This window comes from Notolabrus celidotus, chromosome 13 (genome assembly GCF_009762535.1).
Source record: "Notolabrus celidotus isolate fNotCel1 chromosome 13, fNotCel1.pri, whole genome shotgun sequence".
NCBI classification, from domain to species: domain Eukaryota; kingdom Metazoa; phylum Chordata; class Actinopteri; order Labriformes; family Labridae; genus Notolabrus; species Notolabrus celidotus.
In genome coordinates, this window is record NC_048284.1 from 27,993,594 (window position 1) to 28,018,158 (window position 24,565).

Below are 24,565 nucleotides of genomic sequence, written 5' to 3' on the forward strand. Positions count from 1 at the left end.
AACTTCACCCTAACTCTTGTGGCTTGTAGGGCCGGTGTTTAGATACTTTTCGCAATGAGGCTGGTTTGCATAGAAATGGATACATCATGGCTCATTTGAATACATGCACACAACACTGGTGCACAGGGATTCTATTTTCCCCGGTGCAGGTTAAACCTGTGCAAAAGCTCTCAATTTACCGGTCAATCTACGTTCCAACGCTCGCCTATGGTCCCGAGCTGTGGTTAGTGACCGAGAGAACAAGATTGCGAATAATAACCACGTTTGGGCTCAGCCTTGGAGATAGGGTCAGGAGCTCAGACAATCGGGGAGAGGCTCAAAGTAGAGCCGCTGCTCCTCCGCATCGAGAGGAGCCAGATGAGGTGGTTCGGGCATCTGGTCAGGGTGCCTCCCGGATGTCTACCTCGGGAGGGGTTTCGGGCATATCCGTCTTGGAGGAGGCAACAGGGAAGTCCAAGGACACGCTGGCGAGATTATATCTCTCAGCTGGCCTGGGAACGCCTCCGTATCCTCCCAGAAGAGCTAGTGGAAGTGGCCGGGGAGGGGTGCTGGTGGCCTAGCGGTCTAAGCACCCCACATACAGAGGCTACAGTCCTCATCGCAGGGGTCCCCGGTTCGATTCCCGGCCAGTCGACCATTTCCTGCATGTCTTCCCCCGCTCTCTACTCCCCCCATTTCCTGTCTCTCTTCAGCTGTCCTATAAAATAAAGGCAAAAAGGCCAAAAATATAACTTTAAAAAAAAAAAAAAAAGGAAGTGGCCGGGGAGAGGAGTGTCTGGGCTTTCCTGCTGAGACTGCTGCCCCCGTGACCCTGACTCGGACAAGCGGAAGAAGAAGGATGGATGGATGAACAACACTAGTGCACAGAGACTCTACTTGACCCTGCACAGGTTTAGTGTGCCCAAAAGCCGTCCAAGCCTTCTGTGAATCAGGCCCTCAGTACATAGTAGTCACCAAAACAATGTGTTGAGTGACTGTGTGTTGTAGAGTTGTTTGTAGGGGCAAACTGATCACACAACTGCATTTCTCAGGTTTTAGCATCTTTCAGCGTGTTTTGATTTCCTTACCATAATTATACTTCTTAACTCCATACCAAACCTTTTGTTATTAGCTACAATAAAATGAATAAATAAATGTAGTGTGTGATACATGCCTAGTACCAAATAACAGAACCACTAGATGTTGAAGATAGTGTAGCATTAACCGTAAAAGAGCCAGAAATACCTCTCAGGAGTAAGAAGGGAGAAACATAAAGACAGAGGAGAGTGAATATTTGGCTCAGTCATAAGACTAAATAAATACTAGAATATGTTTAATTAAGTGATTGTAAAACACTAAACTCAAGCCGTACACATGGTGTCCATGAGGAGGAAGGAAAATTACAGCTATGTGCTCCTCCTGGTTCTTTCCTCTCATCCCGTCACACTCCTGACCCCAGAACCAACGTTCACAAACAAACAGGCCCAATGAAACGCATTTCATGAGTACAGAAAAACAAACATACAATGTGAATGCTTGATGCCTGTGTGTTAGAGGAAACATCCTCTTTTAGCTCATAGAGATCACTCTGTTTTTGCCAAAGCCCCACACCCCCCTTCATCCCCCTCACCTTAGTAAAGATGAGTCCAGTCTCCTCTGAGGTTCCCCCTTCAGGCCTGTGTGAGCATCCCTGTAATGATATTTGTTTAAACAGAGGTCAAATATTAGCTAAGGCCATAGAGAAGGGTTTATTACACTTCCCTGGGGAGGAGAATCTCAGCAGCGTGCGTGTCTGTTCTAAGTATATTCTGCAGCCTTAAATAAATGTGGAGAGGTGACAGAGCTGAACAACTTGTTTACAAGGTAAACATTTGCTTCCAAATTTTAAATTAGATTTTAGAGGAGCTGCAGGAGTGGACTCATGGAGGTTTAGTGAGCCAGTGAACACTGAGACAAATGAGGAGGAAGCTTGATGTTAATTATATGATGTATCAAAACTGGTGCACATCGATCGATCAGGTGCAGATGGCAACACTCAATGATGAAATGGCATAAACACTGTGTGTGTCTGTCAGAGTGTGTGTCCGCCAACATGAACAGCAGCAGGAGGAGCAGGGTGAGTAAACAGCACACACGCCTTTACAGGGTGCCTTTTACATTTTTATCTTAAGATGCATGAAAGCTATTTGTTATATTTATCCTATTGTTAAGCAAAGTATCCTGCACAGTGATGTAATTTTAAATTTCAAATACTGATATTTGAACATCTATAATAACCACCTAGGATTCTAAAAAAGAATAACCAGTTACCTGTCCCCACTCTCTAAATCCACAATGTATCATGAAAGATAATGAGTAAAATCCTTTAGAATTCTACTTGTATTGCTTTGTAGTCCAACCATTTTTTTCTGTAAGACTTCCTTTATATTTTAGTTAAAATACACATTTCAGTCATGCCCCAAGGGTTCACTCAGTCCTGTTACCTGAACACTCTCACCTCACCGAATGTAAAATTTCAGAAAGTCACATTTTCAAAAAAAAAAAGTTTAATCGCCTGGACTTTATAAAGGCCTACAGAAGATCACCTGTGAGTTTCTGTATTTTGATTTCTGTATATTTTCCAATATTTTGACTGAAATTGAATGGGTCACTCAACCCTCTGTCCTGTTACCTTTATTTTTATTAAGATCTCAATGTTTCTGTAGAACAAAAAAAAATTTTTATCATTAGATTATGCTAACCTTCCACATACTATCAGCATAGACACCATCTAGCTATTTTAGTATTTTCCACTTTTATGTTAAAGACTCAGTTACTCAGGCCTAAACAACAGGACTGAGTAAAACCAACATGGATGAGGGAATTTTAATCCTGGTAATATTTTCTGACTTTTTATTAAGTCTTTTGGAAAGTTCCCTAACTTTCTTAAAAAAAGTTCAAAAAGGCAAATTTGTTGTCATGACAGTATTGTAATTCTAGCTAAAACACTTATTTGATGTAGATTTTGCAAATTACCTAATGCTTTGAAGACAAATGTGTCTTTTTTGAAGCTGATACTAGGTATAATTGGTCAGTTCAAACAGGTCTAGACCGTACTCTGTGTTATATTATTAACAAAGACCCAACATCAAGACAGGGTAAGATCCAGTCCCATCTTACAGACAGGACTCAGTCTGACCTCATCTTAATCATGAGCCATGAGCAGAGCACTTTGCAACATTTAGCAAGTTACAGTAGCAAGGACAAACGTTCTTTAACAGGCAGAAACCTCCAGCAGAACCAGATTCATGTTAGACAGATATCTGCCTTGCAGTTGGAAAGAGAGATAGGGGGACAGAGACAAGTTACAAAGCTGTAGCAGTGGGAGTGTGGCACGTCAACAGCAGCAGGACGTCTACTGCAACGACATTCATATGACATCTTATCTGTCTTTGTCATATTCTGACCATTATGGTTATTTATCATTTATAACAATTATGCAAGGCTACACAGGAGTATAGCATCATTGCATCATGCGCTTGTGCATGAGCAACTGTACTGTCGAAGCCCATGCCAGGGCAAAGGAAGTGTATCGTGCCTGATAACAGTACAGAACACTCACACGAGTCAAACTAACAGTTCTTTGGGTGAGAACTTGCTTGGGCACGGTACGTATTACCCTGTGGGAGTGAGCCTTTCGTCTTCCACGAGGGTAGAAAGCAGCTCTTCACCTCATATGCCTCCTTCACAGACATTTTTTTTTAAATCGACAGGAGACTACACTCTCAACATTTTTCAATCTAGGAACCCTTGCTGTGAGGACGACGCAAACTACTGCACCACCACGCAGGTGAGATGAGGCATGGTTTCATTTATTTATAGATTAAGGTTATTTTGTAATAATTGTGTTAATCTGTCACTTTCTTTCGTAGTTCTCGGGCCATATCAAGAGTTTAAGATGAAGGTCTTGCGTTTGGGACTGTAGACTGAAAATGAAAATTGCCTAACTGAGTCTTTTTATAGTTATGTTGAAAAATTCAAACAATGCCCACTGAAGTGTTGAGGTTATATATATTCCCCAAAATATGAACAACTGCGCCATACATCAGGCTCAGCAGATGTTAATGTTGCTCTGTGTTCACACTGATGAACTGTTCCCAGTGTATAAGCAGCAGCAGCCTGCAGAATCGCTGTAATGTCACGAACAGCTGGCTCATAAAGACGGGGAGGATGAAGGCCAACAGGATGGAAGCTTCTCTCTGCCCAGTAGCTTCCTGTTTTCAGTCACACAGCTCAAGTGAAAGGAAGCTGGCTGACCTCAGAGCTACGGCAAACCCAAGTGCAGGAGATTGTGTCGTTTGCAGTTTTCCTATAATTAAACTGATGGCAGTCTTGATGCAGTGATACAGAAGGTCTCCCTAATTTCCTCTGAGCTTTTTACTCATCCAGTGACTTCAGTGAGAGTAAATTCAATTACTAAATCAAGTTTTTCATTCAGATGGGCTCGGCTTTAAGGGGTGTAGCAGTGCATGCTTTGGAAAGCTCTGACATTCACAGCAAAGATGTGTTTCTATAAACAAGGACATGGGCGTGTATGCTTTGGAACCACATAAATGTAACACTATCTCGACAAATAATTGAACACAAACATGTTTCATAACTTTGTTTCATAAACCCGAGCAAGCTGTGACCAATCCAGGAAACTAAATCAAACAGAGAGACTTTCAGGATTTAGATTTAATGATTGGTTAGTTTTCTTAGCTGAAGGATTAATCTGTAGGCCAGAATACAGACACCCTACACCGCTCGTCTGAGTAGACTTTTTTTGTCATAATTCAGAACCTCTAAAGGTCAGCCTATTTTAGCACTTTCTTGAGATGGTTACTTTGAGAATATATCTTTTTTTAAAGAAATATATTTAGCCATTTGCAAATCTGCATCAAAGTCTGGTTGTCATTGTAGCCTTTACAAACCTGAAGTTACAAGAAGTCAATCCCTATGTCACAGCTGTGGCAAATCCAGCATGCAAAACCTGGAAGATCTGCTGATCCAGCAGGAGAAACTGGATGGATATCTGTAGCAAGCCAAAAAAAGGGTGTTGTCGGAGTGACACATTCAACCCAAAAGAGACTGAGAAGGGCGAGGACCGGCTGAGAACAAACTGGCAAAACATCAGTGCATCCCTATTTACTATACTATAGGACATACATACTACTGTGTCCTAGATCAAAATGCAGACTGACAGCAGCTGTTTGGTTGTTTACACTCAACATGAGTGTAGTGTGCAGTACTGATAATGGTTGTCTATTCAAGCTGCAGGACTTCAGTGTGGGTTGTCAATGATCTAGTTCTGAGGGCAGGGGATGAGCATGTTGACTTTACCTTCTGACGGTGTAGCGCTCTACGCAGGGTTGCCACCAGGGATTTTGGGCCCCATGAAAAAATATCACCAAAAGTCACAAGAACCCTATGCAACTGCTGTAACCACATAATAAACCATTTATAATAACATCATAATCAAAGTTACAACAGTCTTTAAAAATGATTGCACAACAGAATAGAGCAGCACTGAATCATGCAGAATAATGGATCTATAATGCTGTTCTGTATCAGCAATGCTAGATTTGATATTATATTGTGTTCAAGTTTATCGGATCAGGTTTATGAATTACAGTTATTAAGAGGTTAAAGCTACTTAAACAAATTGCCACTTGTGGGACCGCCCAAAATTCAGTCAGCATCAAAATATCTGATTTTAAGTTTTTATTTGAGTAAAAAAACAGACTATAGGCTGTAGCTTATGTAGCTATAGCTTTGTTTTTATAGGCTTTTGTAATAGTACAGATAGAGAGAGAAAAAGAGATTCCCACAGACCCCCTTCAATAATGCGAATTGACATGCTACGTAGCTCACCTTCTTGTTCATTAAGTTGGGGGGAGTTGTGGGGAGACAGTGCACCTGCTGACATATCAGCTGCTAAGTCTGGTAGGGAGGGCGGGGAAACCCATTTAGTATAATTGGCTAAAATGTAGTTCATCTCATTGTGGACATCAAACTAGCAAACAGATTGATTTTAACCACTCAAACACTATACCAACCTTTCCCGGAGAAAAACTGGGTGACATACTGTCGCCCTTTCATCTCTCTCTCCTCTCCTTTCTTTCCCTCCTTTTTTTGGACCCAGTCATTACTGATGACACCACAGAAGAAGAAGGACTGGCAGGTATCACAACAATTGGCCCGTTAGCATGGAAGAGACTCAGCTCGTGCTGTTTTAGATCGTGCCATATTTCATCACAGATGGATTCACTGAATCAACACTTGAGAGGAGATAAGTGCGAGTAGCAAAGACGTTTCAACACGGCTTTAAAATCCTTTTTAACTCAACAAGCCGTGGCAGAAATCGCCGGCGTTTTGTTTTAAACTGCGACCCTGTTAACTGCCGACTTTCAGCCGGATGCATCCCTCATAAACTTCTTTAGATGATCATTAAATACTTATCTGATGAGGATATTGAATCTTAAAACTCCCTCTGTGTTTCAACAGCTGTGTAAATCCACAAACACTATTACATTCAGCTGAAGGTCTCCAGTTTACAGGGTCACTTTTAAAACCGGAACACCAGGAGAGACGCATTCGCGGTGGGCTGAGAGAAGACTACTGTTGCAAGCATAGACTGTATAAAATACAAGCTGCTAAATCAAGTGAATCAAAGTTTCTTCTTGTGAAAAGTACACATACATACGAAAAATATATAACAAAGTAAAGAAAGATAAATCAAGTGAATCACATGTGTGTGATGTTATTGTGGACGACAGGCGGAATAAAAACCCTGCGGTTAATCTACCAATCAGACACGTTCAGCATTTCAGGCCCTGCCCCCCAAAAGTCCTGGGGCTTTTTGAAAAGTACTACCCCCCTAACAGGGGCTATTTAGGGGGGAGATTATCTACCCCGCGTGTAGTTCAGGGGTAAAGTCCCTAGTTCCGGGGTAAAGTTCCTCTGGTCGAAAATCGCCTCTTGATGAGAGTGGGTGTTATTAAACACACAGTTATAGTTCACATGGCATCTTCTCGGATGTTGTCCAGCGGGACACCTTCCTCATCCTGAGGTTGGATGTCAGGCTGTGGAGGCTCTACAGTCTTTTTCTCCTTCTTCTTTTTGAGTATTTGTGAGACGAGTCGCTCATAAAACCACTCCAGATCTTGAGGGTCCTCTGGCCAGGTGAAATACTCTCTCTTCTGGACGAACGCTCTGACTGCATTGTACTTCATCAGATGGTAGTGAGTCACCTGAAGTTTTATTGAATGAGAAAAGAGACAAAGAGTATTAGTGAAGATAAATAACATGCATTTATTTTTCATACATACGCAGCAGCAGTTTTCTGCTCTTTGTGAATGATGTTGAGGTTTTGAAGCTTTTTAAATCTGTTTAAAGGCTGACATCTAATGCTGGAAAGTGAGTACTGCATGGACCATGATCACCTGATGTACCGGCCCTAACCCAAACAGCAGAGAGAACTAGCTAGGGAACATCTTTGCATCTAGCAGCTAAATCAGGAGTCGATAGAGCTCTTACAAAAAACTGTCAGGTGGCAAAAAAGAGAAAAATGGAATTATTGCTTTGTATCCCCTTCCCGAGTCACTGATTAAATTAACCTTACAAATTTGTCTTTGGACTTTGAGAGAAAACTGAAGTATTGGTAGGGAACCCACACATGTACAAGTAGAACATGCAAACACCTCACAGGGAAGCAGGGATTCAAAAAGGGAACCTTATTGCTCTGAAGCAACAGCACCAACCACTGCACCACCATGCAACACATGCTTTTGCAATTATGTTTTTGAGAAAATGGGTGTAAAGAAGTAATTCAGCATCTTTGTACACACCTCTCCTACCACCAACATGATCAGGACATTCGTCAGCTCCTCCAGCATCCGGCTCTGGGCCAGAGAGAACGCCTCCAAGCACCATCCATCTACAGAGAGGGCACAGCACAGTTAGTCCCTTTTTATTTTCTGTATGGTTATTTTGTAACTCAGGAGAGAAAACATGGTACACCAAAAGATTTTTCATGGCCGTTGTGTTAGCTTGCATGTTAGCTTTCACAAAGTTCAGATTTGACCAGATTAAACCCAAGAGGGATAAGGTGTTACGGTTCTTTAAATGTGTCAGAAAACTTTTTCTTCTTCACACAGAGTCAGGCCAACTGTGTTACATTTTAAATTCAACATCAGACTGACAAAACTTGCTTTTTAATTTTAAAGACTGTTATAACGCCAGACATCAGACTTTCACAACACTCAGTTGGCTTCGAGCCATCAAAACTATTTCTTTTAAGTTATTAGAACATTTGAAGCGGAAATATTGAACTCTTCAAACTGTCACTGTGCACAGAAAACAAAAAGAAGAGGATCCAAAATGCAGACAGACATATAGAAGGTTTAATTAACAAAAAACAAAACTCAATCAATACAAAATCAAGGAAACACGAGATCAAGACAAGCTAACACACAGGCAAGTCATAACAATGAACTGACACAGAAGGGAGGAAATACACAAGACTATGGCCCAATCTCAATGTCCACACTCACACACTCACTGTTTGAGGCGCGTTCCCGCTAAGTCTGTGAGGGCTTAGGGCTGCCCCATTGTCAAATTTTCAAGTGTGTGAGGGATCTCTCACTGATTTTTTGAGCCCTTTATGCCCCCTTTCATACATGGGCATTTTTGCAGGAAGCACTAGATTAAACACAGACAAGAAATACACAGACGAGGATATACAAAAAAGGAAAACATAAAAACCACACTCAGGATTTATCTGAAATATAACACACGAGACAACAGGCACTAGAGACTACTGTAAATAAACCTGAACAAAAACAAGAGGAACCAAAAATCACACAAAAAAACCCAAAAACTTAGAATACACCCAAACTTGACTCAAACTTTACTACAGATGAAAGTCATAAATACTGTACCTCTGAGAAACTTATTGGAGACAATGCAAACAGTGCTCCTGCTACCCCAGATGGCATCTCTGATGTTGGACAGATGATCCTCACCCGGCAGGAAGTCTCTGGCCTCAAAACAACAGTGGAGGATGTTTCCCTCAGAGAACTGGTTATCCAGCCTCTTCAGAAGAGCAGATTCCACCCATCCATAATCACCATCACTAAAGCAGAGGAACGCGTCATACTTCACCTCATCCTCAGGAGGTATCGGTTTTGGGCCCTGAAGTACCCTACCAACAATCCTCTTGTAGATGATGAATAAGTCCCCTCGGAGATGGGTGTACACAATCCCACTCAATATGACTGTGGTGATGAGGAAGGCAGAGAAGATGAAGAGAGCAAACCTGAGTTCTTGGACTTGCTTTTCATCATCCTCCTCACATGGTTCAATGATCACAGAATAATCCAGCAGATGAAGGTTACGGAGAGCAGCCGGAAACTCACACGTGTACTCATGAAGTTGGCTCAGGTGGGTAACATTTGTCTCATTCAGCCACTTCAGGAAACTCTCCAAATTACAGTCACAGTGAAACCGATTTCCCGCCAGGTTGAGAAAGCTGAGAGATCGGAAACTCAAAGGGTCTGGGGAGGCTAGGAAGTTGTTTGAGAGGAAGAGAGTTTGTAGGCTGACTGGGAAGACGTCTGACTGAAGGTAGGTTAAGGCATTAGATGACAAGTCCATTTCTATGATCGAGATGAGACCGCTGAAAATACCATGAGGGAGAACAGCAAGTGAATTGAAGCTTAAATCTAGAGCAAGCAGATTCTTTAGAAGATCAAATAGGTCAAGACACTTCCCCTGTGCCCAAATGACCTGCAGGGAACTGTCATGGAGATCAAGCACTTCCAAACTGTTATCAGGCACTGTAATATTCGTATTTAAAGTGCACCACTTGATGAAGTTGCCACCAAAGAAGAAATTCTTGAGGCGACTGAAATGTGTTAAAACAACATAAACATCCTCCAGGTTCGTTAATCTGTTTTCTGTTATGTCCACATGGATGCTGTGCATGCCTAACTCCCTGATACTGTAAATTGATTTTAACTTGTTGTCACCCAAAAGAAGATAATCCAAGTTTGGTAATGCTGCAGGAAAATCCAGGTCTTTCAGCGAGTTTCCTGTTAGATACAAAGCTCGCAAATTGGGAAGACCACTGAATGCTTTGTCTCCCAATGCGCCAATGTGGTTGTAAGACAAATCCAACACCCTCAGGTCAGTCAGACTGAGGAATGTGTCAGAAAAAATCTCTCCTAAGAGGTTATACGAAAGGTTGAGCATTTGCAAGTGATCTTGAAGACCATTGAAGGCATTTCTGATGATCTTATTGATTTTATTTTGTGAAATGTCAATAATGATTGCATCTTTTAAAGGACTAAAAACAGCTCTCTGTAAGGAAAGTATTTTGTTTTTAGAAAGATCCAAAGTCTCAATAGCGCTGTACATAAGGCCTTCGAATGTGCCTACATCCGGGTCAGGAATGTTATCATGTGAGAAACCTTTACCTATAAATCCAGAGAATATAAAATGATTAATTTGAGTCCCCGTTATTGCTTTGAAAAATTGTCTCGATGCATTTATGTTAAACCCATTGTAGGATAAGTCTAGCTTATTAAAGGCCATCCCTCTAAAAGGGTTCCCACATTTTTCCCAGTCGAAACCTTCATTGGGCTGTTGGTATAAGTGATTGGAGACCAAGTTCAGGAAATTGAAGTATTTCCCCTGGAAACCAACCAGATCATCTTCACATAATCTTTCAATCTGATTCAATTTGAGGTTTAGCTGCGTGAACTTTGTGAGTCTTGAAAAGAACAGCCCAGGTCGCAGTCTTACTATTTTATTCCCAAAGAGATCAAGTGTTGTTAAGGATAAAAGGGGCTGCAGAAAGCTCTCCGACAGTATGGAGTCTGTCAAAGTGCAGTAGTCCAAAAACAGGGTTTGTAACTTGAATAGTCCAGCAAATGCCCTTGGCTCAAGCTTGAGGTCGATGTTGTGTCCTAGGACCAACCTTGTCAAACTTCTCTGCCTGAGGAAAGCGTTGTTCCTGATGGTGAGCTGCACGTTTTGCTGTCCAAGGTCTAATTCTTGCAGCTGGTCATAGGCTTTGAGTGAGCTGCTGTTGATCTCACTGATGTAGTTCATCTCCAGGTAGAGGTGGGTGATGTTGGGAGGCAAGTCGGGAACCCAATAATGGTTCTTTTGGGCACAAGAAGCTACAAGGCCAGACAAAGTGCATGATGGGTAACAGGTGGATACCTGTAGGAAGAAATGTACCATTTAATAAGTAATAATAATAATAATAATAATAATAATAATAATAATAATAATAATAATAATAAAAATAATAATAATAATAATAATAATTTTAATAAAACAACAGCAATAATAGTAATAGTTATAATAATAATAATAATAATAATAATAACAACAACAACAAAAAACAATGATAATACTAAAAAACAACAATAATAATAATAACAAAAACAACAACAACAATAATAATAATAATAATAATAATAATAATAATAATAATTATTATTATTATTATTATTATTATTATTATTATTATTATTATTATTATTATTATTATAATTATAATAATAATAATAAATAAGACTTAGAACTTTTATTTGTCCACAATGTGGAAAATTGACTTTGGCTTCAAAGACAGACAATACAACATTTTTAGACAAGAACAGAGAGAGCGTTTGGGATTCTTCCTGGTGATTGCCAGCAGAATTCTTTTAAGGAGCTAGTATAAAATATGGAACATAAACGTATAAAACATATCCATATGTACATACACATACACATACATGAGAACACATAAGTATATACATGTGTAGTGCATACGTACATACATACATAAATCCTACAATTGAAGTCATAAAATTATGCAGGCCCCTGTGAAACCTGGAAGGGGGACAGGGGAATGCTGCAGTTTGCTATTTATTTAATAATAATAATAATAATAATAATAATAATAATAATAATAATAATAAAAATCATCATCATAATAATAATAATAATAAAAATCATCATAATAATAATGATAATAATGATAATAATGATAATAATCCCAATTTTGCGGTCTATTTAAGCTGCAAGATTTCTGATCTCTGCCTCTGCCTAACCCCATTCACACAATCAAATCCCAGACCCTTTGACTGAGAGACGACTAACCCTACTGAGCCAAAGCCGCCCCAAGATGCCAAACACAAAACGTTCTGCTGCTGCTGCTGCTGCAATAAACAGTTCAAGGCATTGAGTGAGTTGTCTGACTGAACTAAGTAAATTTAAGTAAACACAATTTAAAAACAGTGTAGTTTCAATAATTTGTATTTGTATTTGACTACTTTGTGTGGCATTGTTAATATCTGTAATACTTTCTTATTTCTCATGCTCTCATTTCTCAGCTTCAACCCTGATCACCCAGAACCTTGTGAAAAAAATGATGAAACGTTTAAAGATTTTGTGCTGAAATATTCCAAGCATCAGACGCTGCATTAACCAATGCAAGCAGAAAAGCGTTTTCAGTATCTATGGTGTAAATTGGTTATCATATACGGAGGATGACGAATGACACCTCAGCAGAACTGTTGTTTAATTAAGTCCCTGACTAGTTACTGCTCAGCACCACATCAGGGACTTTCTCTTAGGTTGTTCATCATAACAAAGATCACAACCCCACAGCAGTATACAGGTCACATTCAATTTTTCTGTTTCCTGAGAGAGCTTTTATATACTGCAGTAAAAACATGTTCTTTATGTTTATCTCATGACTTCCAAAGCAAATACATAAACATGTGTTCATCCTTTCCAAGTATAATATAACTTATGGTTTCCACACAGACCCTCTTTAACCCTGATGACTAGACTTCTAATTTTTGGAGTCAGTTGGCATTCAAAGGATTACATCGCCAACTACTGAAGATTAAACTCTTAACAAAGGTTAAAACATTTCCACAACTCTCAAATCCTTTAGTAACAAGTGTGAGCTCTGAGAAAGCTTGCATACTACTCTCAGCAACCACTGCACTTCCTCATAAGTAAGTATTTCCCAATTTTTTACTTTGTGTGACAAAGTAAACAAGTGAGTCTTCCAGTCAGCCCCGCAAAGTGGATACCCTTATCATTTTCACAATCATTCTAACATCTCTTTTTGTCTTTTCCTCTTTCTGCTGCTGTTTTCAAACTGCAAACCACATATCATATATGCCTGATTCTGTGAGATAAAACAGAAACTACCAGCATTGGTTGACCACTTATGATCTAAAAATGCAATGCCAGATAACAGTTCACTTCCAGGGTGCAACATTTCCACTACAAGATATTGCAAAGTTAACTTGCAGGCTAATCCTTTGTTTACAGTCTTCTGATAGACTTTTGCACATACAAAAATATGCATCAGATGCTTGTCTTCCTTTACCATCCATAACTTTCAAACTTTTGTTTCAGGTTGATTCATTCATTATTTTCAAAAGCAGGAACATGCACATGATTTTGGGCCAAACTCTTTTTCTTCACTAATTTCTTCATATGCTTTATATTGACACATCATGAGGCAAAGATCCAGAGCTGGATAAAAGGCTTGCATAAAAAGAGATTGTGAAAATAATGTGGACTTCAAACTGATTATAAAATGTCTTCACTATTTACCATTGTAATTATTCTTTGGCAATGTTTCCATTGATTTGGGTTTTTTTTTAAAATAAATTAGAAATAGATTCCTTTCAAAATGGATCTGATTTTAGTCAGAGCGGTGGATAAATGTATCAAAATGGGCTTAAATTTAGAATGGTTCCAGGTTTATTGTGTGAATCTTAACAATAAAATAACATTTTTAATGCATTAATAGCTATGATATAGTACTTCCATGGAATACAAGCTCTATTTTTTCAAATTTCATGAATTTAAAACATTTGTTAGGACCATTTTAAGGCGCGTTGATACATTGAAATTAATATTCTGGATAGTAGGATGTATAATCCTTGTATATATCTCCTTCATTCCCAGCACTTTGGTACAAAACAAAAAATTTGAACCATTCTGTGCTTCTGTATTTACTTTATTTTTATTGGATCTTTGTTTTATTTTTTATCTTATTTGGTTTGTATTTATATCTTATTAATTCATTCTTCTACTATTAATATTTTGACTTTCTTACACACTATTTATAAGAGCTCTGTAATGACCAAATTTCCCTAAATAAACTATTTCTGATTCTGATTCTGATAAAGCTATTGAATGCACCAAAGACGAGCAGAGACATTGGCACATGTTTTATTTTGGAACTATTAGAGCTGAAATAGTAATGTGTACTACATTATCATATCATTATCATTATCATTATCATTATCATTATCATTATCATAAAAGCATGCTGCAAGAGGAAGAACCCTAGACATTTTCTAAAATAAAGTATTGTGTTCTATTCATTTTCATTGCAGAGAATGTGAGGAATTATGTGCTGATATTATTTTCATTCTAATTATTACTACAATAGTAATGTGCCAGTGTCCGTATGTCTTTTCAAACCAGTAAAATTTCAGAAAAAGTAGAGGATATTCTAAAGTGGTCTACACAGTCAAATAAATCATTGGACATTTGGGGAAGCTATCTTGCTTCCACCAGCCACCAACCACCAGCCTTTCACTTAAGCACAAGACTCAGAACAAGGGGAGACTGTATCGAACTGTATCCGGCTTCTTGCTGCTCAGTCAAACATAGAATGACTAATGGGTTTTAAACGTACCTGTAGGTATAAACCAATGAAAGCCAAATGTAGAGCCAGCACCCACATAGTGTCCTCGACCTGTAAAGATTTACAAAAAGAAAGACAGAACTTAGCAACGTGTAAAGGGTGCAATGTTGTGTGCTTTTGGCTGAGAAGTACATATATTAGTGAAGGCAGGTGCAGGTGGGTTTGTGAGCTCTGAGTAAGGTACACAGGAAAAAGGACGGACTGTTTGCTTTTCCATATTTGCATGGTTCACTGGTGCAGCTTCAGTGTCACACTGCTTGATACAAGCATTTAGAAAACAACAAACGGCTGACATCACCTAAAGGATAGAACTGATATGTGTCATATTAGCTGCACCTGCAATACTCCAGGCACTGATATATCTAACTGTGCTGTTCAATGTGTGTAATGGTTGGATCTTGCTATAGGCCTATCAATGAGGGCACATGTTATGAGAAGTACAATGTAGCCATCAAAATGTGTCATATAATGTTGACAGATTAGAAGAGTTATTCTAGGGCTTCAAATGATTCCCTGGTTACACAGATTCAACAAGGGAACTTAACCTGTTTACTACAAAACATAAACAAAAACAAACACATCACAATACAAAATAAACAACAACAGACTGAGATGTTATAAAAACATAGGCCATTTATTTCAAATCTAGATTGTGTTGGCAGCAAATCAAGAAAAACAGCAAATCAAGAAAAACGTGTGCGTGTGTGTGCGTACGTGCGTGTGTGTGTCTGTCTCTTCTCAGCGATGAAGAGTTAGAAACCGACGACTGAAGCGATCATTGCTGTGTTAGACCATGGCGTTGATAATTACTGTAAAGAAAGTAAAAATCTTACCTTCGGATGTTTTCTAAAAACTAGGAAACCTTTCACAGCCCTTTTCCCCCGCAGGCAGAGTCGGTTCCTCCCACCAGCAGATTTGACTCCCCAACAGTTTCTCCCTCAGTCCTAAAGATGTTCCCAGACCCTTAGCTGACTTTCTGCCTGTATGACAAAACTGTCAAACACTGCAACTTCCCGGATGTTTCTCTTCCCCTTTCGAAGAGGTCTTTCCTCCAGTTCGTAATCTCTGCCTTGGTCCAGCATGTTAAAACCTGTTACGTCATGTGACACACACGTGTTTAATTCGTGCTTTTGCTGCTTTTCCACAGCATGGTATACTATTTACCAACTGCAAACTCCCACTGCTTTCTACAGAACCTTTGCTTCTTTTCTTCTTCAACTATTCTAATATTACCCCAAAGTACTTCTGTTATTCTGAGGCCCCCCTTCAACCGAACTGCTACACTATGGGGCGCCCATACTATACTACAGTGTATCTTGCAGGGATTCCCGCTATTTCCAGTGATACAACTCATTCTTCTACACTGTGCGACTGCCTCTGCTGCTATTTATTACCACTTCTATGAATACTAATTGTGTTAAAATACTCTCATTACCTCTATCTGCCACTATACTGTCCTTAGCACAAGCTATAGGTGACTACTATTATACTCTTGGTGTATTGGGGGAGCCTGCATGGTGCCATCATGTCCAAAAGAAAACGCTCTAAAGTGCCCTCTTGGATCCCACTGTAGTAGATGAAACATTAAAAATTGCCTTGTCTGGTGCCATTTCAGGGGAAAATGTTCAGAAAAGTGCCCTCTAGATGCCCAACCTATGCGAAAATGTAAAAAACAAACAAACAAAAAAGCTGCCCTCCCGATGTCCCTTGAATTTATAAAACGCAAAAAGTGCCCCCTGGATGCCCCTAAAATATATTGAACGTTCTTCACGTCACTCAAGTCTAATTTCGCACTAGGTCCAGTGAATACATCAAGTTCATCATCCCTGGTACTTCTACTGTTTTCGGCCGTAATTCCTTTCGTTTTGCAGCAGCTACTGGAATAACTCACAAAACACCCTCAAACTCTCAACTTTGACTCCACTCACAACCTTCAAGCTTAAACTTGAACAGTTTTTAGTTGCCTGTTGCTCCTGCTGATCACTTCGGACTTAACTTACATGCATACTTATAAACACATACTTTTTGCACCTCGCGCACATTGCTTGTTACTCGTTCACTTTTGTTCTATTTTATGTTTATATGTGTGTATGTGTGTGTATGTGTTCCTGTTGGCGCCTCTTGGTCAGGTAATGTTTGTAAATGAGAACTGGTTCTCAAACATTTTTACCTGATATCTAATAAAAAAGTACCCTCTGGATACCCATGTTGTTCATTATGTTATATTATGTTAATTATGTAATATAATCAATTATATAGCAAATACATTATTTTGTGTTTTGTGCATAATTCAATTTCCAACACGTCACATAAATATTCACCAGTATGCAGGAATTAAGTGTTAGCTGCTTAAAATTTCCTGAGGGAGGCCCCACAGACCCCCTCTTGTCAACGCTGCCTCAATACATTTAAATTCATCCTAAACTGTAAGTACCAGGTTTTGACAGGAGGTGCCCTTTTTTGGGGGGTTTCGCCCCTACCCCTCAAACAGCCGGAGTATACTCCACTGAATATACTACAGCTATCACCAGTGGCCTAATATTACAAATTCCATCATCATTGCTTTTTATTGTTATGCCTCCATCAGAAATATGCGTAATCATAACTATAAAAACAGATACATTTTTCTATAAGTTATATAATTAGCTAATATCTAGATGCAACTTAGATGAAACGTCCCTAACTTGGGGAAACAACTTCTCTGAGCCCTGCAGTGTGCGAGCTGTCTTTTTCTATGTTTTGATCAATGACACTTACTCGGCTCAGCATCTGCCCTCCTATTGGATGTGCGTGTTTCTTCGACTTTTCTAATATTTAGATGTTACATGGAATCAAACGTGAACTTACTCAACTCACTTAAAAATCCTTATGCATTACATTTCCAACATAGGCCTACCACGACCAGATTTAACTCCCCCAACGCACCATTACAAACATATATGAATATTGATATATATGCGTAGGGCTTAATCAGCATGTTGGACGGGGCGGCACTGGCCGCTTTGGGTAGAGGGACATGTCTTTCAGAAAGTACAGTTCTTGGGCTGGGTCTCTACATAGACGACCTGTTATTCTTACTATTCCCCACATGGTGGCGCAGTCAGCCTATGCAGAGGTAAAATGTAAGAGCTTTGAAAAAAGGTAAACCAACAGACTTCTTTGTTCACATCTTTATAAATGATTTTTTTAAAGGGCAGACCTTCAAAAAAGCGTACCTGTTACAGAAATAGATATTTTGTAGGTAGGTTGAATGGCAAATCATTCAAAATCAGGGAATATCTTCAACAAAGATAACTTTGTTACTTTTTAATAACTCTTTTGTCAGCCTGCTTTAGAAAATCCCTAAAGAGCATGACAAAATAAATTTCTGGCATTATTTCTGTGCTTTGGTAACTACATACTTAAAAAACTGTTCAAAATTTGACATGTAATATTGTAACATCTCTCCCTCTCTCTCTCTCTCTCTCTCTCTCTCTCTCTCTCTCTCTCTCTCTCTCTTTCTCTCTCTCTCTCTCTCCCATCTGTCTCTCGTTCAAACATCAGTCGTCCCTTGCTGTGAACCGTGAGTCTCGCCTCCCCGAGCTTCAAGCGCAGTTGCGCTCTTCATCTTATCTCTGCCACACAGCATGTGATGAGCCACAAACACCACAAACACTATAAAAATGGCAGTGCACACTATTATCCCCGCGAGACCGCCCGGGGTCACCCCGGATGGTTGCCTTGTTGGATTTGGATATGTCACAGGTGGTGCTGAGGGGAGAGTCGTAGTGGCTCCGGAGCCTCCTGACCCTCCATCAAAGTCTGAATCATCCTCGTTTTTCACGCACTTGTATTGGCCAACTAGTGTATATCCAGAATTGCATGCGCAAACATAGCTGCCGAACGTATTCTTACAACCTTGATCGCAATAAAAGAAAGCACACTCGTCTATGTCAATGCAAACCGTGTGGTCTGCCCTTTCATCAGATATATAACCCTCAGGGCAGTAGCACTGGAGCCTGTCATTTGGGTCGCATTCAGCAGGGCATTCCGCCTTCCCGCAGTGGAGTTTACATTTATACGGTTCCTTTGAGTCCTCTTTATATCCGTCATAACAATGGCACTTGTAGCTACCAGGCGTGTTTGTGCACAAGTGCTCACATGGAGCAGACACGCACTCGTCCACGTCGACACACAGGCCGCCTGTCATCTTGTACCCATCCTTGCAGACGCACTGAAAACCACCGAGGGTGTTCACGCACATGAAGTTCTCTCCGGGACACTGCCGCTCGTCTGTACAGTCATTTAAGTCGACGCACGTCCTGCCATCGGCCGCCAACTTAAAGCCAAGGTCACACAAGCACTTATAGGTGTTCCCTTGCTGGAGGCAGGCGTGCATACAACCCAGTTTTATGCAAGGGTCGTCAGTGGCCACCTCGCATGTGACTTTATTTGCAGGGTTGACGGTTTGTCCTGGGGGGCAGTAACAGGAGGGCACATTTTTGTCCACTGCGCATTTGTATTCACACCCTCCCTCTTGTATCTCGCAGTTCCAGGGTGCCTGCAGCCACTGTTCGGCGAAACAGACGTATTTGGTCTCAGTTGGCATCCGGATAGCGGTGGTTCCGGGAGGCACAGACAGCATATCCTCGCGCTGAAACCCGAAGGGGGTTGTATAGGTGACAGACTCATGGTCTGCAACCGCTAAAGTTTTGCATGGCTCTTTGATGAAGTGCTCACAGAGAAACCCTGCCCTCTGCTCAGCACATGGTTCCTGGATCCATTTGAAGTCATCCTCCTTGGAAACTGAGACGCAGCGATGAGATGAGCAGCTGCTGTCAAAATCCTGCACCCAGTTGAAGAAGTCACTTTCGCTGTCTTTGGTCACCCATTGGAAACCCTTCAGCTCAGCATCAACGTCTGGACAGCCAGCCAGAAGATGTAAACCGATCCAGTACCTCCCCGTAAAGTTCGCCAACAAGATTACAAGAATGTCATGTGAAACAGATGAGCGCACTGTCATTAAGTGTCCGTTTAGATCTCTGCACTGTTTCTGCGCGGTCGAGAAATCGCTGGGATCTCGGTGAACAATGAAACACTGGTTTTCGATGCAGTACCCATTATTCGGCTCCAACTCGCCGGTTCCCCTCATCAGAAGAGTCGAAAAGATAAGAAGAAGTCCAGTTACATCCACCATGTTTGAACCTAGGTCTGTCTGTTCAAATTCTCGAGTGTTCTAACAGTCTATAGACTTGTTTGTTTGAGGTAATATTTTGCTCACATTTATAAGCCCCCAGCTCCATGTTAGTGCCCCGGTGGGGGAAGGAAGTTGGTATTAAACTGCCTGCAGCTCACTGTCCTCCTCACAAACTTTCAGCTGGCTCTGAGTGACGAATTCCCAATTACGCACGGTTTTACGCACGTACGTACTGGGGCCGCGCGCACGCAAGTGAGCATGTACCCAACGCCCCCTTGAGCAGTAGCCCCTCCCAAGTCCAGTCCACACAAAACCAAGACCCTTCACCAGACTTGACGGCATTATTTTTTCTATAATAAATGTAGTTACACTTTTCATCACTTCTTTACGGGTATTTTGGATTAAGCTCAGCCTAATGGAATCTCAGAATGAATTAAAGAAATTCCTCGACACAGAAATAAAGATTAAGACAAAACAAGAAACTTGTGGTTTATGTGAACTTTTAACATTTTCTGCAACTTCGACTCCAGTCCCTTAAACTTCAGCTATTGCCAAGAAACAATTGTACAGTATGAAATTCAGCATGCAGAAAAAGGACACTGTGCAAACAATACAATATTTATTGATAGAGTAATAACAGTGTTCATTTTGTCTCCTTCTATATCTCCTATTTTATTTTGAATGATTGCTTTAATTCTTGAGACAGAGAGCATCAAACCCTATTGAAGACCTTATTGTCTCTGCAATTTGTAGTAAATGTATTCCAGTGTTGCACTTACTACACATTTCTGTGGAGTGTTAGCTCAATATCTGACATCACATAAAAACAGTAGTTTTGGATTTAAAGTTACCAGCTGTGTACAGTTAAAGATAAGAGCCAGCTTAGGAAATGTTAGCCCTTAAAATGGTCATTCAGTAGTGACAGATTCAACAAACATCAGACACTAGAACAAACTAACAAGCTCATTGTGTAGACAGGTAGCAGTTTAGCATATCAGGATAAGGTGCAAATATGTTGACTTTAGTTAGTGACCTTTTGAATTCAGCAGCACAGCATCTGTGGGAGCAGTCTGTTATACAGTAAAATAAAGAACATTCATCCTCACACACTTTTGTGATGTCAGTTTACAATCAGAGTATTGTAGCACCTCAAGATTATGAAGTGAATATAGAAACATTGAGCATCATTACACTTATAATATTCTGGTTTCCTGAAACTAACTGGACTGCAACCTTTTTTGTTTCAGAGTCTTCCCAGTCTATCCATGACTTTACCAAAGAAATCACACACTGGACATTTCAAATATGGATTTCGGATTCTAGAAAGGAACCTGTCAGACATATGAATTTGAAATCTGGTTTAAAACCGCATAGCTTAAATGAGTCGTAGTCCCCAGGACATGGTCTGGTAACAAACTACATCCCAAAACAGAACCTGGTGTGCCTCAAAATGAGACACTGTGTACTCTCTTAAAATCACATAAATCCTAATAAACAATGTAACATTTTTTAAGAGCAAACATTTGAGCCATTGAGCCTGTGTAACTGAAGATCAATAGCAAATAGTGTGTATTTGATGTGGTCTGCTTTCTTTGCACTATAAGTGCTTTTTTTGTTATTTTCCAAGTATGTTATAGCCTCTAATTAATCTTTGGAAGGACATAAGAAATGAAAGTGTCAACCATCTCAACCATCAGGGCAAATTCACTTTTCCTTTTTAGGTAAAAGAACTCCGTACAGTCCAGCTGCTGTAGCTGAGCAGGATCATTACGGTTAATATTGCTCTATTTATAATGCATTTAAAAAAAGAAAAGTGCTTTAATTAGAAAAAGTGACCACACTTTTGTTATGTACCATTGCTATCAGACTTTTTCCATGTACAAGAATCTTTTTTTGTTTATCATTAATACACTGGTCAAATTAAAAATGAGTTGGTATACCTCTAAGCGAATAAACAACAAATATAATTGAAAATCAACATGTTCAGAAAGTGTTTTTCTTTTAAAGACCCAATATTACTTGTATGTACATTCACGACATTAGACTATGACAGAATGTGATTGATAGCAGCTTTTAACAGTTTCCCATTGCCTATAAATAACTTCGAAAAAGTAAAACACTGTGGTGACATCTCTGAGGAAAGAAAACAGCACAATGTGACATGAGTAAGAAGGGTTCAAAAAGCAGATCATTTAAAATACGTAGTTTAAATGATCTCCGAATCGTTTTACAATTGTCTGTCAAAAGATAACCTCTTATACGTCCCTGTGGTCACCTGCTGCAAGTAGAAAATATCAATGTCACGATGTTTGATAGAGGAAAGTTGAAAGTGTCCACAGCGTTTGACGATGTGTCTGACCAAGAAATACAGCAGCACTCCAAACAGCGCCATGAACACTGTTATACCAAGGACGCTGCCAGTCTTGATGTAAGAGGGAACTGGGGCTGGTTGCGCGCTGGCGGGAGTGGGGATAAAGGGGGTGAAGCCTGATCCGCCATCCTCCCCATCCTGCTCATCCTGCTCAATGAGAATACACCTGTATTCCTTGTACAGCTGGAACCCCTGGTCACACGAACATCTGAAACTACCAAATGTATTTGCACACTTATGATCACACTGTCTCTCATTCATACACTCGTTTATGTCAGTGCAATATGCTGTGTTGTTTATCATATCTTTGACATAACCAAATGGGCAGCGGCACCACATGTCACTCATATTGTCAGGGTTTGGGGTGCAATAGGCTAGACACTCTCTCTGAGTGCAGTCCTGTTCACACTTTGTGGGGTCTTCAGTTGACACCCTGAACCCCTTCTTGCACTGACACTGGTACACCCCACTGTCAATTTCACAGTAATGCTCACACTTGGTACAAATTGAAACGTCCACGCACACGCCGGCCTCCTCAACGAAGTCATATTTGCACCTGCACTTGAACTCCTCACACTCCATATGCTCACCTGTGCAAGGGTTCTTCTCTGTACACTCCAACACGTCCACACAGGTTTTATTGTCTGGCGCAAGCCTGTAGCCTTCGCGGCACTTGCACACAGAAGTGTCGCCATCCTTGTGGCACTCATGCGCACAGTCAGCGCACGGGTCCGTGGGGCAGGAGATGTTGTTAGAAAGGAGACTTTGCCCTGCGGGACAGACGCAGGTGTGTGTTGTAGAATCGCATGTGTAGTCACACCCGCCCTTCATCACCTCACATCCCCAGGGAGCTTGCATCCATCCGCCTGAAAAACACACATGCCTGGAGTCGAGAAATTTACCGCCAACCTTTTTAGCTACAGCAATGGTTCCTTCTGGAAATGTTTCAGAATCTTTAACCTCAAAGCCAGTATGCGATCCGTATGTAATCTGCACACCTCCGCCCGTCCGCAAGCCACCACAATGCTCACTGAAGGCATATTCACACAGAAACCCGTCGAGTGTTTCTCGGCACGGCTCCCACTGTACCTCGAGGTCCCGACCCATCGAAACGAAGATGGAGGAACACTTTTGGAAAGGTGCTTCCTCTACTTTCTCGCTGGAGCTGGACACTTCCAGCCAGTATCTGCCGCTGAGCCCACCGACCAAACTGCTCAATATTGTTTTGTTTGCCGAGCTGTACATGAGTAACTGTCCGTCCTTGTCTTTGCAGCTTTTCTGTGCGCCTGAGGAATCTCTGGGCTCCAGGAAATATGCAAAACATTTATTCTGGGCGCAATATCCGTGCTGGGAGAAAGCCGTTTTCTCTAGCCTGAAGAGGAAAATCACGCAAATTGTAAGTGCGCGTGTCGGGGGAACCATGATGGCAACGTCGGTGATATATCCCTCTTTGTTTGACAATCCGAAGTTGATAGAGCAACTGAAAGCTCAACACGGCCCCCATTTATTAAAGTCTCCAAATTGTGTGTGTATGTGTGTTTATGTGTGTGTGTGTGTGTGTGTGTGTGTGTGTCCGACAATTGGGCGAGGAAGGAAGTTCTGCCTGGCCAGTGGTTTGAGCCCCGGCCTTATTGCTCAACCCCCCACGCTGTCCAAAATCCTTATCTAAAAAGAAATAAGAAGAAAAACGACCCGTCAAAACCCAAACACACACAGAGACAGGAAGCACACACACGTGTAAATAAATGTCTGTCCTCTGCCCGCTTATCCGCATGTTTTCACCATATTACATTTCTATTTTATGACGCTTAATAAACTGATGCGTAGAGATGGGCTACGTGGGTAGAAATGTTGTACTTTTAAAAATACAGTGTGAAGAGATTAAGTTGTCTGACCTGCAGGTGAAGCAGTAAACATATTCAATATAGCATACACCTAAACTGGTGTGTTTTTTTGTTTGTGGGAGTCTTTATAGTTGACTTAAAGCCTCTGGAAACTTTACAAGTATACCATATGATCATGTGTGCATGCTATTTAACATCTACAAATATGACTAAACTTGAATCCACTTTTGAACGTTATTTAGAATGCTCTGATGCACGGTGGGAAGTCGGAAGATAATACCAAGATATTTGTTCTTCATAAAATCAGAGGCTTTAAGTACAAGGTCAGCAACTTCTTGTGGTCCCTAAGACCAGGCTGAAAACCAGGGGTAGGTGTGCCTTCGTGTCTGTTGCCCCCAAACTGTGGAAAAAGCTGCCCCCATGTTAGATTGTCCCCAACA

At 40.7% G+C, this 24,565-nt stretch overlaps 3 protein-coding genes across 3 annotated transcripts; all 3 read right to left on the reverse strand.

The window, feature by feature from the left end:
* Positions 1-6,658: 6,658 nt before the first annotated feature.
* Positions 6,659-16,252, reverse strand: LOC117823701 (toll-like receptor 5). Its single transcript, XM_034698926.1, has 5 exons — positions 15,568-16,252; positions 14,726-14,785; positions 8,940-11,226; positions 7,848-7,936; positions 6,659-7,250 (listed from the first exon to the last, which is right to left on the reverse strand). The coding sequence occupies exons 2-5, from the start codon at positions 14,771-14,773 to the stop codon at positions 7,017-7,019; spliced, it is 2,658 nt and encodes an 885-aa protein (XP_034554817.1). The 5' UTR covers positions 14,774-14,785; positions 15,568-16,252; the 3' UTR covers positions 6,659-7,016.
* Positions 16,253-17,886: 1,634 nt separating this feature from the next.
* Positions 17,887-20,100, reverse strand: thbd (thrombomodulin). The gene is made up of 2 exons (XM_034698852.1): positions 18,252-20,100; positions 17,887-18,201 (listed from the first exon to the last, which is right to left on the reverse strand). Exon 1 carries the CDS (start codon positions 19,908-19,910, stop codon positions 18,267-18,269), a length of 1,644 nt encoding a protein of 547 aa, XP_034554743.1. The 5' UTR covers positions 19,911-20,100; the 3' UTR covers positions 17,887-18,201; positions 18,252-18,266.
* A 293-nt stretch (positions 20,101-20,393) lies between these two features.
* On the reverse strand, positions 20,394-23,813 carry LOC117823619 (thrombomodulin-like). Its single transcript, XM_034698853.1, has one exon. The coding sequence runs from the start codon at positions 23,701-23,703 to the stop codon at positions 22,138-22,140; it is 1,566 nt and encodes a 521-aa protein (XP_034554744.1). The 5' UTR covers positions 23,704-23,813; the 3' UTR covers positions 20,394-22,137.
* Positions 23,814-24,565: the final 752 nt, after the last annotated feature.

Excerpts from the sequence above, each read along its gene's own strand:
- LOC117823701 (XM_034698926.1), bottom strand. The coding sequence starts at position 14,773 with ATGTGGGTGCTGGCTCTACATTTGGCTTTCATTGGTTTATACCTACAG. Across the intron at positions 11,227-14,725 it reads TCATTGGTTTATACCTACAG|GTATCCACCTGTTACCCATC; the intron begins GTACGTTTAAAA and ends TTCTTCCTACAG. Across the intron at positions 7,251-7,847 it reads TCATGTTGGTGGTAGGAGAG|GTGACTCACTACCATCTGAT; the intron begins GTGTGTACAAAG and ends ATAAAACTTCAG.
- thbd (XM_034698852.1), bottom strand. The coding sequence starts at position 19,910 with ATGGTGGATGTAACTGGACTTCTTCTTATCTTTTCGACTCTTCTGATG.
- LOC117823619 (XM_034698853.1), bottom strand. The coding sequence starts at position 23,703 with ATGGTTCCCCCGACACGCGCACTTACAATTTGCGTGATTTTCCTCTTC.